The sequence below is a fragment of the Equus caballus genome, chromosome 9, assembly GCF_041296265.1.
Source record: "Equus caballus isolate H_3958 breed thoroughbred chromosome 9, TB-T2T, whole genome shotgun sequence".
Classification (NCBI taxonomy): Eukaryota; Metazoa; Chordata; class Mammalia; order Perissodactyla; family Equidae; genus Equus; species Equus caballus.
This window is the reverse complement of record NC_091692.1, coordinates 59,052,460-59,068,672: the sequence shown is the minus strand read 5'-3', so window position 1 is coordinate 59,068,672 and position 16,213 is coordinate 59,052,460. Positions and strand designations below refer to the sequence as shown.

Below are 16,213 nucleotides of genomic sequence, written 5' to 3'. Positions count from 1 at the left end.
AGGAGTCAGCAGTTTTATTCACTATTGCTTTCGCACCATTAGTGCAAGTAACAACACAGTGAAAAAGGCAAATAATGTCTTAATTATTATGAAAGTAGTTTTGTCTTCTGGGACCCAACAAAATAGTCCCTGGGGTCCATGGACCACACTTTGAGAACTGCTGCCTCAGAGAAATTGAGGGAGCATTATTTACTAGCTATGTGATGTTGGGCAATTCACTAAATTTTTTCATAATTCTTATAAAAAAAAAAAAGGATTAATACCCCCCCTTGGAATTGCTTATCAGGATTAAGAGATGTGAAAATATACTGTGTAGCATCACAAAAACCCAAGAGCTTATTAATACTTATACTGAATGACATCAGTATTTCTGTAAGATACCTCTGATTTCATCCTGAATGAGCTGATCATGAGCAAATTCTATACATTTTTGCTTCTGTTGTTTTTCTAACAATCTTCACACTTCTATCTTAATTCAGACCCTTACAATCACAGACGCAAGACTGACCTGTTAATCATAAATGTTGCTGCCAGCTGAACATATCTAAGTTTTTATCACATTCTCACTTCACCATGACCAGTCAAACTTGTCTAGAGTTTTCCCTTGACTATGTCTGAATATTTTCTTTTGTTTCAGCTGAATAATGTCCGACTGTGTTCATTTTTTTCTCTCCCTTGCCAAAACTGGCCTTCCTACTTCTACTTACTGAAATACTATCCCTATCCTTAACAGTCCAATTAAGTCAATCTTTTCTGGCTACCAAAATAGGATAACCTTTCTCCTCTGAATACCTGGCACTCAATGCCTTACGTTACCTGATGCCTTCTTTTGTGCTTGCCTTTCCTTAACTGGACTGTAATCTCTCTGAGGACAAGTATATCTTACATTTCTCTTTATTCCCTTCAGCATCTAGTAGCACAATGCATTCAGCCTGACTAATGGTCCTATGTGTCCTCTACTAGAGACTATCATCAATGAAACATTGACCTTCATATCCAAATAAAGACCTAAAAAATTATGGTAGTTTAACCTGCTTTATAGACCCAAGATCTATAACTCCTGTCATACACAGTTTTTAGACAAAGGTTTATCTATAAGGCTTACTCAATGACAAGGGAAGGTATTCAGTATCACAGCTTATAGTGCAATTACTCTACAGGCAAATTGGATTTCTCAAAGTGCCCAAGTGGCTGTGAGAGGAAAACGAATATACAACAATGTATATTAAGGTGCATAAGTAGATCTAAGATATGTTTGCTCACAAAGAAAGATAGTAAGTCTAAGAAAACATCACATATTTAACCCACACAAAAACACACACAAGGGGCCGGCCCTGTGACCGAGTGGTTAAGTTCGTGCGCTCCACTTCGGTGGCCCAGGGTTTCTCCAGTTCGGATCCTGGGCGTGGACATGGCACTGCTCATCAGGCCACGCTGAGGCGGCATCTCACAGAGCACAACCAGAAGGACCTACAACTAGAATATACAACTATGTACTGGGGGGGCTTTGGGGAGGAGAAGAAGAAGAAGGGAAGGGGGGAAAAAAAAGAAGAAGATTGGCAACTGATATTAGCTCAGGTGCCAATCTTTAAAAACACACACACACACACACACACACACGCGCGCGCGCACACACACACACACAGTGCAATAGCATAGAAAATGAACTGAAATAAGTCACTTAAACTGAACCAAGCTAAAAAAGCATAAATTCAAGACACAAGATGGCAAAAAGAAACACTAGCCATGAGTTATAGCATTATTTTTATGCAAAAAGTCAAATCAAATAGACAACAGACCAGAGGTACAAGCTTCATACTGAAAAAGCCACAGCAACTGAAAGGAGCCGGTACTGCCAAGCGATTAAAAAGTACACGGGCTTCGGCATCAGAATGAGCTGAGTTCAAATCCTAGTTCAGAAACTGTAGGGGATTAGTGAAATTACAAAATCCCTCTATGCTTCAGAGCCCTTAGCTGTAAAATGGGGCTATTAGTCTCTGCCTGGCAGAGTTCTTAAAAGAATCAGAAATAATATAGAGCAGTAAAAAGCACAGACTTTGCAATCAGATGGGTCTGAATTAGAAGTGACTGTACTTTTAATAGCTTAGGTAACTTAAGCCACAGGTTTATCATTTGTAAGATAGTATGTATAACACCACCTCCTCAGTGCTCTTTTGAGGATAAAGTAACATATATACATATAAAGACTTAAAAGTACACTTAGTAAGCGCCCAATAAGTAGTCCCTACTAGATATATGTAAAGGTATTCATACTTAAACATGTACCTCACCTTGCAATGCCTGCCATATTTAAATGTCAACTATTATAATTATTTCCTATCATAAAAAAATTCAGAATGATTACAAATTTTAAACTGTGGTTTTACATCCTGATACCGCCAATCTATATATGATTCGTCAATCAGAGGTAGTTTGTTAATTACTCCAACCACAAATTTTTCAGGATAATTCAGGGAGTGGAAACAGGAGTGCCTATAAAATGCTCAGTAGTAGAGAGGAAGCTCAGAAACAAGGAAACACCATATAGGAGACGTACAAATCTGTATTATGCATATAAACTATTCATGATATAAATTCACAATCCCTAAATTATATGCTTATCTGTTAATACAAGTCATTTACTATTTATTTTTCTGCCAAAGGCAAGTCAGACAGAAATTTGATTCTTTCCCATAACTATCCTTCATTTGAAGCCATCCTACCTGCAGCTGTCTTGGTCTAGACCAATTTTACTGGGTTATAGGGGGATAATGAACTCACCAATTCCTCAAAGATATTTTGAAATTGCAAGTATTAAGAAACCGTAGCAACCATTTCACACCACTATTCTATGGGGCTGGAACTGCTGCACCCTGGTTCCTAGAAAACACTTACCTACCTGTGGTTATTTTTTATTTGTTTTTCCTGAAAAGGAGTTATACACGCATAGGGTTAAAAAAGGGTGGAGGTGGGGGAGAATAATGTACCAAAAGGAATGAAATGAAAAGTCTTTCACTCACAACAGGAGAAACTACTGTTAACAGTTTCTTGTTCATTTTGCCTACTTCCAAACTAAATTAAGTCAAGTAAAAAATGGGTCAGTTCTAACACTGGCAACTAGAAAAATGAATAAAATCCCAGGAATGTACCATTTATGGAGGATGACAGATTGTCTTATTTGAAAACTTAAGAATTCATATCCAAACCTTTTAATAATAGTATAAAACATATTCTTTTGTTAAATCAAGTCCAACAGTGTCTAATAAGTAGACAATTATGTCTCCATCACAAGAGAAATCTATTTTTTTAATGCCAGAAGTGCACTATTAACAAAGGAACACAATTCTATTTTTAAATAAGTATGTTACATATCTGGAAACTTACTCACGTAAAAGATTTTCAAATCACATATAAATTGTTTCTGGCATAATGAAGATTTAACAATGCCACAGCAATATTTAAAATACTTGGTGATATATCTTTCCTTCTAAAATAACAAAAAAACCCACCTACTTAAACCTTTATCACCCACACATCTGCTACAATAAATTCAGATGATCAGTATTCCTTAAATGGGGGTTATATGTACAATTTCGTGAAACGGAAAAGCATCATTTTTTATATGCCACTCTCTTCATTAAGAACCTTGCATATAATTTCATATGTTCCAAACTTACCTTTTCATTTTTCTTGTCTGTCTCTAATGGCTGCTTTGCTGTTACACTTCGAGGAGGTCGGACAACTTCCTCCTCAGCCACTTCAACAGTCCGTCCATTTGGCTGTACAAGCAACAAAAAAGAATCTTGTTATCAAACTGCCTGGCAGATCAAACCAAAGATTTGTACTCAGGAAACAGAATATACTACAATCAAATGCTACCCCCTGACCTGAATTAAAAAGGTTTTTGGAGAGCCATGTTATTTAAGACTTGATGGAGTACTGCCCCTAATAACTGTGATTTGTAATATAATAATATAATAAACTCATAAACAAAATTCTGTAGCATAAATGTATTTTCATATCTCACCCAGGTATCAGTCCCTCCAACAAAAAACAATGGAATGGAAGCAGGAAAAAGGAGAAGTAAAGTCTCTGCACTCTGACCACCAATTAGCCATGTAATCTCAAATATTTCACTCATCATCTGAGTCTTATTTCTATATCTATAAAATGATAGGTCTGACCTATTTTAAAAGTCAGCAAACTTTTCCATTAAAGGACAAGATAGAAAATATTTTGGGCTTTGTAGGCCACAGAGTCTCTGTTGCAACTACAAAATTCCGCTATTGCATCATAAAAGCAGCCACAGGTAATACATAAATGAATGAGTGTGGCTGCATTCTAATAAAACTTTATTTACAAATACAGGTGGAGCACCAGATTTGGTCCATGGACCATAGTTTCTCGGTCTCTGTATTAAATAATATCTAATGTCTCCTATAATTCTATAATCTAAGGGCTCTACCATTCTGGGATTAAAAAGCTTTACCAACCTACTGTCACAGCTTAAAAAGGCTACCTTAGCTTTCCTAACCTTCCTACAATAAAATGACAGTACCTAGAGGTGTTCATGAGTAGAATTAAGTCTGGGAATCTCAAATCTGGCTTTTAATCAGAATCACATTTCGGGGGTTTTCAAAAAAACATAAACTTTCTGGATCCTACTACTTCTTTTCACTTGCTTATTCTCCTCATATTCAACACAGTAAGTTAGTAAATCAATGTACTAGTGTCAATTGCTTTATTTCCAGTTCTGCCAGAATGTGCTTCCACCAAATTGTTTACTAGTTGTAGCAGAGCTATAGTCAAGAAAACAATATGAATGTTCAAAGTTTCTATAATATGACTTTACCTGCATTTATTAAAAACGATCAGGGATATGCAGTTGGAAAGAGACCATTAATATTCTAAAACCGAATTTGTAGGCTCCCCAAAGATTGATGGCAGAAAAATTAAAAAAGAAAGCTGTCTTTCAGCTGATTAAATTCCTAATTAATCCAAATTTAATCTGCCATGTCTTAAGCAACTTGTTAAAGTCAGACAGCTAACGCCAAAGCCAAGACTCCTCACTCTTGACTTGGTTTTCTTTCTTCTGCGCTGTTCTGCCACTTTAATGTTGCCCCCAATGCCTCTCCGTGTGAATACATATGTGGTGGGAGAGAGGAGGCAGTGCATAAAGAAAAGGTAAGAAACTCCAGAAAGGAATTTGGACTTAGAGCCACAACCACATCAGGAAAGTAAAACTTTGTTTAATTCTACTTTCCAGTATCACCTAATTTCACTTGTCAATTCTTATATGCTATTTCTTGGTTCATATTACTTTTTCTAATTTCCTGAGTTCAGCCTCACCTTTCTATGTAAGCCTTGCACCAAGTGAATCATCTTGCAGCTCCGATCCCACAGTCTGCTATCTCTTCAACTGGCAGCTCACAAGGCTTACATCTGCGAAACTGCATTTAACCAATCCCTTGAGGAAACTCTCCATCATAGTCATGTACATAGCACCTCCATTTTACTCAAGTAAATGACTACATTGAGTCGTTTAAATTTATCTAACTGCTAAAAGGTGAGGAATTAAGTGGTTAAAAAACTACGAAAAAGTTCAAGGCAATTCCTTTGAGATCAACTGGAAACACTATTGATACAGCTTTCCAAATGAAAGGTGAAACAATCCTTCCTTTCAAACAAATACAAAGTCTCAAGTCCTCAATCAGTGATTGAAAGCTGTAACACTCAGTTTCCATTTCATAGGCTCTGAAACATCAGCAAGCCAAAGGTGGTCCTATGCTCCAATCTGTGCCAATTTTACATTCTTCTTTGCAAGATCAACTTACATAACAACTATAACTGCAGCTGTTCTCTCTGGTCTATGCAGATTTCCCAATTTTCCAGTAACTCTTGGACTTTATATAGCTCTCATAACTACTGGTATTCCATAAGTCACCAACAACTCCCCATAAATGCCTGATACCATGAAACAATAAGCCTCCTATCCTAAGAGTGAAGTCAACAGAATTCTTGGGTAGCAGGGAAAAAGGATACACTATGGTGGTTGTGCCTCTCCTAGCCATCAGCTGCACTAATCTGTCCCTTTATTCTGCTAGTCAAGAAGGCTTTGTCCTGGAAAATCATTAACTATATTTAAATTAGCAAATCCCTAAATGGGAGCCTATTATGTAGATCTGTTCACATGAAAAGTAACTAATAGCAAACCAACACTTCAAATCCAATGTGACTGCCAATCTGGGTTTTATATGAAAGTATTATTTTCTCAGATCATGGAGCCTTAACATACATGGTATGTTTCTACAGATTAGCAATTACACAGGTCTCTCATTGTACCCCAGTGTAAAATTCTCTGGAGAACTGTGAGGTGTTCCCCTGTAGGGCCAACCAAAGTTAATTTCATGTATAGCATACAAGCTATATTTCAAATCAGACCACCCAAGAATGTCCTTCATATTTGGTGAAAATCAACCAGTAACAGAAATGATATAATCACTTTTAGATGGATAAATTCCTTGTAGGGAAGGCCATGTCTGCTTTATTATTATACATTCCCTGAACTCCCATCCCAGATCCTTTTTAAAAATGCATTCACAAAAGAACATGTTGTGTGTGTGTGTGTATGCATGTGTATTGGAAGGGGTGGCGATAAACCAGAAAGAAGACACCTAGCTGACAATCAGGAAAATAAAATGGAGGAGGGGCCACATAGCAGGAGAGTAAGGTCTTATTTAGGAACTCCTGATTTCAAGGAAATAAAATTCTTCATGTTAGTCAATCTTCAATTTATTAATTCCGTAAATATTTATTAAGTATTAAGTACCAGGCAATGGGCTAGGGATCTCAGGAACAAGGACATACGAAAGGAATTTGCCCTCCAGGAATTTTAAAGTTCAGAATACAAAGATATGCTTAATAGACTTCTACTCCATTTTAGCAGCCTTTACATATTTGCTAAGCTGATTCTAAATTGCAAAGGAATCTGTAGCTAAAGTAAGCATATATAAGGTTTTACATTTGACTTCTAAAATGAAATCATTTAGAAGCCTGTTTCCATTTATTTATGTAAATTTTATTTCTAGCCACAAAATGTAAAAACCGTAACTAAAAGTTATTGGAAACCTTTTAAGTTTGGAAACTAGAAGGGCAGACTACCAACTATCAAAAACTGGAATATGACAAGACCACGGGCTTTGGAGTTGGACAAACCTGAGATTAAGGCTCAACTTCTACATTTGCAAAATCTTGCTATATATCCTGAGATATTCCCTTTAGTGGTAAAGATCCTTGTACCTTGTAAACAGCTAGCCAAAAACTCAACTCTTCAGGAATTCTAAACCATCTCCTTGTTGACTGCATCAGGGATGCTCAGGGCTACTTTCATATGATAGAAGGATGACACTCAATACCTGTCACACGGCCAAATTATGCTAAGGATGATTTTTGGAAAACTAAATACAGCGCTGATTTTCAAGATTTTCCATTTGATGGGTATTGAGACTACAGGTGACAGAGAAGACACATATCCATGCACTTCTTTTCTTGGATCCTGATGGATGCCTTCTGGGATACCAGCATTCTGTGGAAGAATTTGAAAACTACTAGCATGGTTGGAAAGAAAACTGAGTAAATTTTAAAACTGGTCAAATAACACCAATTCCTCACTTAGACTTCTTGATTCTGTTTGAATAATAATAATTCAAAAATACTTTCAAGGCTTTCACAACCTTGAGAAGTAGCATATTAATCAACAATGCCAAAGCGCAACAAACAACTGTTCAGAGGGTTTATTGCTGCTCTTGGCATAAAAGGTGAGCATGACTACTAAAGGTCTTTTCTGTCAGAACTATTAAAGATCTTCTTCTCTGTGTAGACCTCTGGCAGAATAAAATGATGAGATGAAAAAGTCCTGTCATATAATTAAACAAATGGAACCAAAATTCAGGAGCTTACAAAGGTCATTATAATTTTCAGCAGAAACTTCTGATTCTAAAAATAAATTTCGAAAGCAATAAAGTAAGTCATAACAAAATTGGATTTGTTCTCTGAATGCAATGTAATATTCCGGAACACGCTATCAAAACCAGAGCAATATAAAGGAAATAAGTGAGTTCTTAGACTAGAAATTAGGATATTGTTTTGCCTTTGAAACGCCTTTGCTCTATGACCTTGAGTAAGTCACTTAATCTCTCAGTTTCAAGATTCCTTTCCTGTAAATTAGGAATAGTTGTTTTACCTATCACTCTGGATTTAAAAAAATTTTTTTTTTAAAGATTTTATTTCTTTTTCCTTTTTCTCCCCAAGGCCCCCCAGTACATAGCTGTATATCAGTTGTGGGTCCTTCTAGTTGCGGCATGTGGGACGCCGCCTCAGCGTGGCTGGATGAGCAGTGCCATGTCTGTGCCCAGGACTCGAATTGACGAAACACTGGGCTGCCTGCAGCGGAGCGCGCGAACTTAACAACTCGACCACGGGGCTGGCCCCCTTTTTAAAATTTTTAAATATTTTTTTAAGGAAGATTAGCCTTGAGCTAACATCTGCTGCCAATCCTCCTCCTTTTTTGCCAAGGAAGACTGGCCCTGAGCTAACATCCGTGCCCATCTTCCTTTCCTTTATACGTGGGACACCTGCCACAGCATGGATTGACAAGCAGTGCGTAGGTCCACATCTGGTATCCAAACTGGCGAACCCTGGGCTGCCGAAGCGGAATGTGCGAACTTAACCGCTGCACTACCGGGCTGGCCCCTCACTCAGGTTTTTTTAATCAAATGATTATTTTTTTAATTTAAAATTAAATTTTAAAAGTCGAAAGTGATTTAAAGGTAGAAAGAAAAACTCCGCAGGTGTTAAGTAATATAATTCACCGTACTAATATCTGGGATAGTACAGCAAAACTACTACCTAAGATTAAAGACATAATTCTACTGGGAATATCTTAAAAGACAAATTTGTTTAGCCCAGTAACAGATTATCCAATTACAACTGTGAGAAGTCATTTTAGCTAATTCATTTAGCATTTAGTTCAACAAATATTACCAAAGGCTCTTACATGTCAGGCACTGTTTGCCATTATGTATCAAGGCTTACAATCTAGTGGAGGGGAAAAGACTCCAAAAAAGTAAATAAATAATTTATAAACTGTGATAACTACCATAAAGGAAACATACATGAGGTTGAGACAGAAAATAGAAGGAGATGCCTATTTCAAATAGCATGATGCGGAAAGGATTTCCTGGGAAGGTGAGGTCTAAAGGCTATTAGAATAGTGGGGACAAGATTATTCCGGAAATGTTAATAATAGCTCGTGTAAAGGCATTGGGTTGTGAAAGAGTTTGAAGAACTGAAAAAGATCACTATAGTTGGAGAAAGCAAATGAAAGGAAACTAAAATCAGCTTAGAAAGAAAAGCAGGTTTTGGGCTACACAGGACAGTTTAGGTTTTAAATGCAAAAGCTACTAATGTGTTGGTTTTAGACAAGATGGTGATATGTTTTTTAAAAAGACTCCTTACTAGGGTGTTGACAAAGGATTGGAGGCAGTCAACAGAAACTACTGCTGAACAAATGAGCCAAGATGACAGCAGAATGAGAGTAATTAGACTGAATATATATTTTGGAGATAAAATTGATGGTACCTGTTGATGGATTAGATATGAGGTGAAGAAGATACGAGGAGGTGAGGAAAAGGGAAGAACCAAGAATGATTCTTAGATTGCTGGCCTGAATAAGTAACTGGATGGCCGAAGTCATTACCACTTACAGAAATGGGAAAGACTGGGAGAGGGTAGGGAATTATGACTTCAGTTTTGGAGATGTTAAAGTTTGACACATATGTCAGATTTCCAATTGGAGCAATCAAGTATATACTTAGACATGAGGTTCTGGAGATAAGAGGAATGGTCCAGTAATAGATACAGACTAATATACAGTTGATCCTCAATATTTGGAGATTCCATATTGGCAAATTCACCTACTCACTAAAGTTTATTTCCAGCCCCAAAATCAATACTTGAGGTAGTTTCCTGATTATTCATGGACATGCACAGAGCTGCAAAAAATCTGAGTTGTCCTACAGGCAAGCTCCCAGGCAACGCTCTGCCTTCTTGTTTCAGCTCTCATAAAAAATATAAAATACACATATAAAAAAGAGAGACTAACACTAGCTTGGGAGCTCAGAAAGGCTTTACAGTAGAAGTAGCACCACAGCTGGGGCTTGAAGGATAGGTAGAAACTGGTAAAGATACAGAAAGAAGGGCCTTTTAACAGAAGAAAATAATACGAATAATGAGACACAGAAGTCTAGCTAATGGTAATGTCTTAGGGTTGATGTTAAGAGAGAAAGCTAAGAAGGGGTGAGAGCATGAAGACGCTCAAGTACCATGTCACAGACTGAATTTTATTCAATAGGTGACGGGGAAACTACTGAAAAGATGTGAACACGAAAGTCACATGATCAGAGTTGGGCTTTAAAGATTTAACTGGCATGAGTGTGAATGAGTGTGAGGAAGGATTGGCAACAGAGACTGGAAGCAGGAAAACCAGTTAGGATGCTTAAGAATAGTCTAAGTAAAATGTAATAAAGTCCCAAACTAGGGCAGTGGCAGTGAAACTGGAACAGAAGTAATGACTACAAAAGACAATGTGTACTATTAGAATGATTTATTGGTTCTAGAAGGATGGATCTTACAAAATTTTAGCTAGATGAGGCAAACACAGCCATTTTCACTGCAAAAATAAAAAGGTGGCTCGTATGGCTGTTTATTAGGCATGAAAAATAGGAATAGCCATATAAATACTATATTATGCATTCAATAATTATTTATTGAGTGCCAAGTACTGTGCAAGATTATACAGTAGCGAACAAGACAAAACACTACTCTTTTATTCACTCACTTTATAGATACTGACAATTGCATTATAGCAAATCTTTATAAAAATTCCTATACTAACATAAAAATAACTAGTACACTAAGATAAACTTTCTTTGAAGTTGATCCTGGTTATGTGCTTTCAGTTGAAATTCAAAGCAACAATTGTTAAAGATCAGTTATCTGAGATCTCACACCCATCTAAATCATTGCTTAGATTAAGTCAAGTGAAAAATATTTACTGAGTACCAATACTCAGATTGAACTATGTGTCATGGAAAATACAATAAAGATGGCAATGACTTCCAAAAATGCCAAGATCTAAGCCTAGCGAAAAGTGCCACTCTCTTCACTTTTAATAGGGGAACAAACTGCAATTCACGCTCTAAAAGACCTATGGCAAGATATTACTAGGGGATAAAAACCAAAGTGATAGAAAAATTTCAAAAAATGCTTATGAATAGTTTTTGAAAAACTAAACATCACCTACTTTACAAATAAAAACAAGCTAATAGAAACAAATCTTGAAAACGTGAGTTGCAAAATTTGGAATAATTTAAGAGAAAACTAAAAATAATGGAATAAAGGATGAAAACAAAATATTTAAGGAAATATGCAATGTCTTTTCAAAGAAACCATAGTTTACTTAACTGAATCCACTTGAATCAGATTAAGTATATCCTAAAATGTATATCAGAATGATGTAGTAATGAAGAGATGATTTATAAGATTAAACATATTCCACTGAGAAATCCCTCTTACACTATGGATCTTATGGCCCAATTCCAGTGAGTGATTTTCAAACTAACAGGCAAGGATTTACCAAGGTAGCTTATTAAAAATGCAAATTCCTGGAACTCAGTTCCAGAGATTTTGAATTTCTAACATCTGTGGTGGGGCTCAGGAATTTACAAATTTTAACAAGCATTCAAAGTAACTCTATTGCAAGTAGTCAGGGAAAACACTTTGAAGAATCCTGCAGTGCTTGAACTCAAATAAGATCTTCAATTTATAAACAAGCTACACAGAGTAAAGTTAAATGTCTTACTCAAGTTTAGAGTTCCTCATTCCTGCCAGGCTGACAAGAGTGAAGTTTTCCTCCCCTGGGCCTTTGCAGTTTCTTCAGCCTCTCCCACTATCCCGCTCCTACCCATTTTCAAAGCCAAAGTCTGTGATAAGGTCTTTCGTGGCCACCTGGGCTCACATTGGGGTTGCATTGTTAATTTTCTGAATATATCTTTTTCCACAACTGCAATAAAAAGCTCCCTGGGGAGAAACTGAGCTTTTACTTTTGTATCCCCTTCAGAGAGAGACATATGAATATTGTATTCCTTTGTACTGCCTTCAATTTGCAAGCAGTATCCTGCTTTCCTCCAAGTAAACACTTAGCACAGCGCAAAGCACAGAATACTAAATAAACGGCAGCTTATACTTCTTAGTTCTATAAAACACTGTTTTTCTAACTGTGGGTCATGCCACACAATCAACTGTGAAGCTAATTTAGTGGGTCACAAAGATCATTAAAGAAAAACAAACAGAACAGTATGATATGTGTGTGGGGGGGTTGTAACGTAAAATGTATTTCTTACGGTAGGTTGTAGTCAAAATAATTTAAAAGTCACAATTTTGTAAATGTTTGTTAAACTTCTCCAACACATCTTTACCATTAGGTATGCAAAGCTATCTTCGCAACCAAATACCGTTCAACCATTCAGTTAGTCTTCCCATTCTCCACTCTCCAAAGCTAATACTAGATATTTATTCATCCCCTGCTTCCTTAACTTAAATGAAGAGTAGAAGAGATAAGCCCTAAATCTGATGAGCATTTTTCACAGTGCAAGTTTCACAGTAGTCCATGTTCCCTCTTCAGATGAGTCATCTGAGTGTTATGATGCACTTCGGATGGGCTCTTGGAGCACCTGTCTCTCTACTTGAGTCTATGTGAAATTCGAGATGTCCCAAACAGGGCTTCAAAATTTTCACAACCTGCTTCATCCATACAGGGCTTAGCCTTATTAATGTATGTGGCTTTTTCAAGATCACCTTTTTCCTTATCTTGAGCCAGATTCTTTATTTCCACCATAACATTACTTTCTGGTAATCCTTGATGCTCTTTACAAATTTAAATATAACTATATATGTTCCAAATCAGTTCTATTTTTCTCCTATCCTAACTTAAGAGAGTATTCATATTGACCAAGTTGTACCCTTTTCTAGGTTTTGTTTGTGTCTTGCACCCTCTTAATCAGCAGGGAAAATGTGAATACTTATCTAAACCTAATAATGTGGTAATTGTGATCTGTCACGTCTCTAATACAGCCTTATTCATTGTAGTGTTACCAACAATACTCTCATTACTTTAATTTGAACTCAAACCCCAGTTTCTCCAATAACTCTCCTAAATCTCTCCATTAGTGTATCATACTAACCTCATTAACACTGCTCACACCTCTAGAGCACCTATCAGTCTATGCAGTATTAGAATTATTTATGAATCTGTCTGCTACCACGGGTCTCCACAATTGACCCTAACTCCTATGTGTATACCTCCCACTGCGCACCAAACACCAGAGTGCACTTCACTTTAGCGCCCTGATTCATCTGCTTTATGCACTGAAAAGGTAAAGAGCTTAATTCAGTGGATGTAAAAACAGGTTAGGAGCTGTTTCTAATTCTGCACACCCTCCAAACTGCTTGCTCAGTTATAAGGTATTTTAAAAAAAATACAACCACGAAAGATACAATGGGAGAACCGTGGGGAAATGGCAATAAAGAATGTAGAAAACATGAAGGCATGATGAAACGGATGTAATGCTCTCTGCATTTCCACACGTGGTCCGGTAAATCGGTGCCTGAATCCCTCAGTCCGCACCATTCTGCTCTGTCATCTCCTTCCCCTCTATTTCGAAACCTCCCACACCACTTCGCTGAACCTGCCTTAGCTCGCTCTTAGGGCCAGGGACCCCAAAGCATATTAGTCAACCGACTCCCTCTCGCCTTGCTCGTGTTAAGGCCTCCATCGGCCACATTTACGGGAATAAGAGTAGGCAACCATTTCCCTCTAACAGTCTCAACTAAAATGGAAGCGCATCTAGACCCGGCTACCTTTAATCCTCTGTAAGCCCCAGAGTTTTTAGGTCACCGTACTTCCCCCATTGGCTACCGTCTCAACGTGACTTGCTAGACATCTGTCTTCCAGGCGCAGGCTTTCCACAACTTCCCAGCACCACCTTAAGGTCTCATTACCCTCTACACACGCAGCCTAGCCACCCGTAGGCCTCAAGCAAGGTTCTACGTTATTCTGACGGTCAAGGTTCCCGAAAATAGCCTGACCTCTGGGAGCTTTTATTTAAACATACCCCAGACCGTCTAACTTCCTTCCTCGAAACAGGGCTTCCCACCCGTCCTATACTTCCTGAGTTCCCACCCTTCCCCAAGTAACGCGTCCACCGGTCACCTCCTGCTCCCAGGGGATCGGCACCCGGCTCTCGGCCCCCCGCACGCCCAGGGTCTGGGCGCCCGCCCCTCGCCCCGACTCACCCCCGCGTCCCCCTACTCACTTTGGGCTTCTCGGGCAGTTTCTTCCGGTTCTTCTTCTTCTGCTCCTCGCTCCGGAGATTCTTCAGCTGCGCCAGATCGTCAGGGGCCGGGGCCGGCGCGGCCGCCGCCTCCTCCCGCTTGCGGGGCGGGCTCCTCCGCTTCTTGCGGGCGCCGGCGCAAGCCGCGGCCCAGCCGTAGCCGAGCAGGAGGAGCAGCAGCAGCCCGAGCGCGCCCGTGCCCACCAGGATCACCCAGCCCGGGTACCGCTTCGGCTCCAGCCCCAGGTCGAGGCCCAGCTCGGTGCGGAGAAAGCCTAGGCCGACCGAGAGCATTTCCCGCAGCCGGGCCGAGCCCTCCTCGGCCTGCCGGGCCAGCTCGTCCAGCCAGCTCGGTGAGCTCAATGCAGCCATCTTCCCTGTCCTGTCACAGGGACTCGCGGGATGACGCCGGGCCGCAGAGACGCCGTGGAACAGTCAAGGGAAGCGAGGAAGGGCCGAGCCGACTGCCTCAGGACGAGCGCATCGCGGCCGCCCCTCGCGCCCGAGCCGGGGATCGGCCGCTGCCGCCGCCAGGAGGAGAGGGGACTCCCTGTTCCCCCTCGTCAGCCTCACTCCGCCGCCGGCAGGAGGAGGGGGCGGCGGGAGGGAGTGTCTCCAGTGGCGGCCGCTAAGCGGCGTGTCGGCGCCAGGCCCCGCTGTCCTCCCTTGGCGGAACAATGGCGGCCCCGGCCGCGATCCACGCCGCGCGCGCGGACGCCGGGGAGGGCCGCGGGTCACGTGGGCTTTGGCGGGCGGCGCATGGGTGTCACGTGCGGGCCAGTGGGGCGGGGCGGGAGCCGTGCGGGCGCGGGCGTGGCGGTTGCCGTTGGGGGTGACCCGTTGGGGTCGGGTGCCGGTCCTTTGGGCCGGTGACTCTGGACGCGAGCCTAGCAGGGGTTAACTGGAGGAAGTCTCCGCCGGGTGACTGGTGGCCCGCAGCTAGGAGACGTGGCGCTTTGAGTGAGCCAGGGGAGGGGCTCTCGAGGAAGCCCGGGAGATAGGGGGCGGGCGGGGAAGCGTGAAGAGCGGGGAACCGGGTCACGAGTCAAAGTCTCCCTAGTAGGTGCAGGTTTTCTTCATCTCTTTTCTGGAAGTGGTGTTGGGGTCGAAGGGGCTTTCTCTCCCTGGGTCACCGGTCGGCTAGATCCCTCCAGAGTGGGCTCGGTTGAATCTGAAGCCGGGCACTCTTCTTCCAGGGCCTAGGCGTAATTCGCGAATTGGGTATTTCTCTTCAGGGCCCACTGCTAACGCTTATTGCGTGCCAACCATTTGCCAGCCTGGCTAGGGCGCGTTCGCATCGTGTCGCTCATTCACTCTTGCTCTGGCTGTTGTTAGTCCCCAGAATTCAAAATTTGGGAAGCCCGTGGGCGGCGCTATTTTCCTACTAATTTGTAGCTTTAATAAGAAGTAATAAGAGAAGCACACTAGATTGTGTTGACATGTAGAGAGCTTCCTCGTTGCATTTTAAGCTTTTATCCAAGACTACAAAAGGAGTTTCGAGAAATTTTATAGGCTGTGTTGACTATCTCTGGGTAACATTAGGAGGAAATGAATTTGCCTTTTCAGCTTTTAATTACACGATGTTTGGAGGCTCCCCTAGGGTTTTAAAATTCCATTTTACTGTAAGGAAACTCTTTATTCTTTTTTTTTTTTTTAAAGATTTTATTTTTTCCTTTTTCTCCCCAAAGCCCCCGGGTACATAGTTGTGTATTCTTCGTTGTGGGTTCTTCTAGTTGTGGCATGTGGGATGCCGCCTCAGCGTG

The 16,213-nt window shown here is 40.4% G+C and overlaps 1 protein-coding gene across 6 annotated transcripts in view; it reads right to left on the bottom strand.

The window, feature by feature from the left end:
* The window catches only part of MTDH (metadherin), a 56,188-nt gene extending 40,987 nt beyond the window's left edge, over positions 1 to 15,201 (bottom strand). For 4 of the 6 annotated variants that reach the window (XM_023648744.2, XM_023648742.2, XM_070222382.1 and 1 more), the window contains exons 1-2: positions 14,433 to 14,822; positions 3,678 to 3,779 (exon numbers count right to left, since the gene is read on the bottom strand). In XM_023648744.2, the coding sequence (XP_023504512.1) occupies positions 3,678 to 3,779; positions 14,433 to 14,822 (492 nt within the window). Of the gene's footprint in view, positions 1 to 3,677; positions 3,780 to 14,432 lie in introns of all 6 variants that reach the window. The other 2 variants (XM_023648743.2, XM_023648741.2) reach the window with 2 other exon arrangements.
* Between the last annotated feature and the right edge of the window lie 1,012 nt (positions 15,202 to 16,213).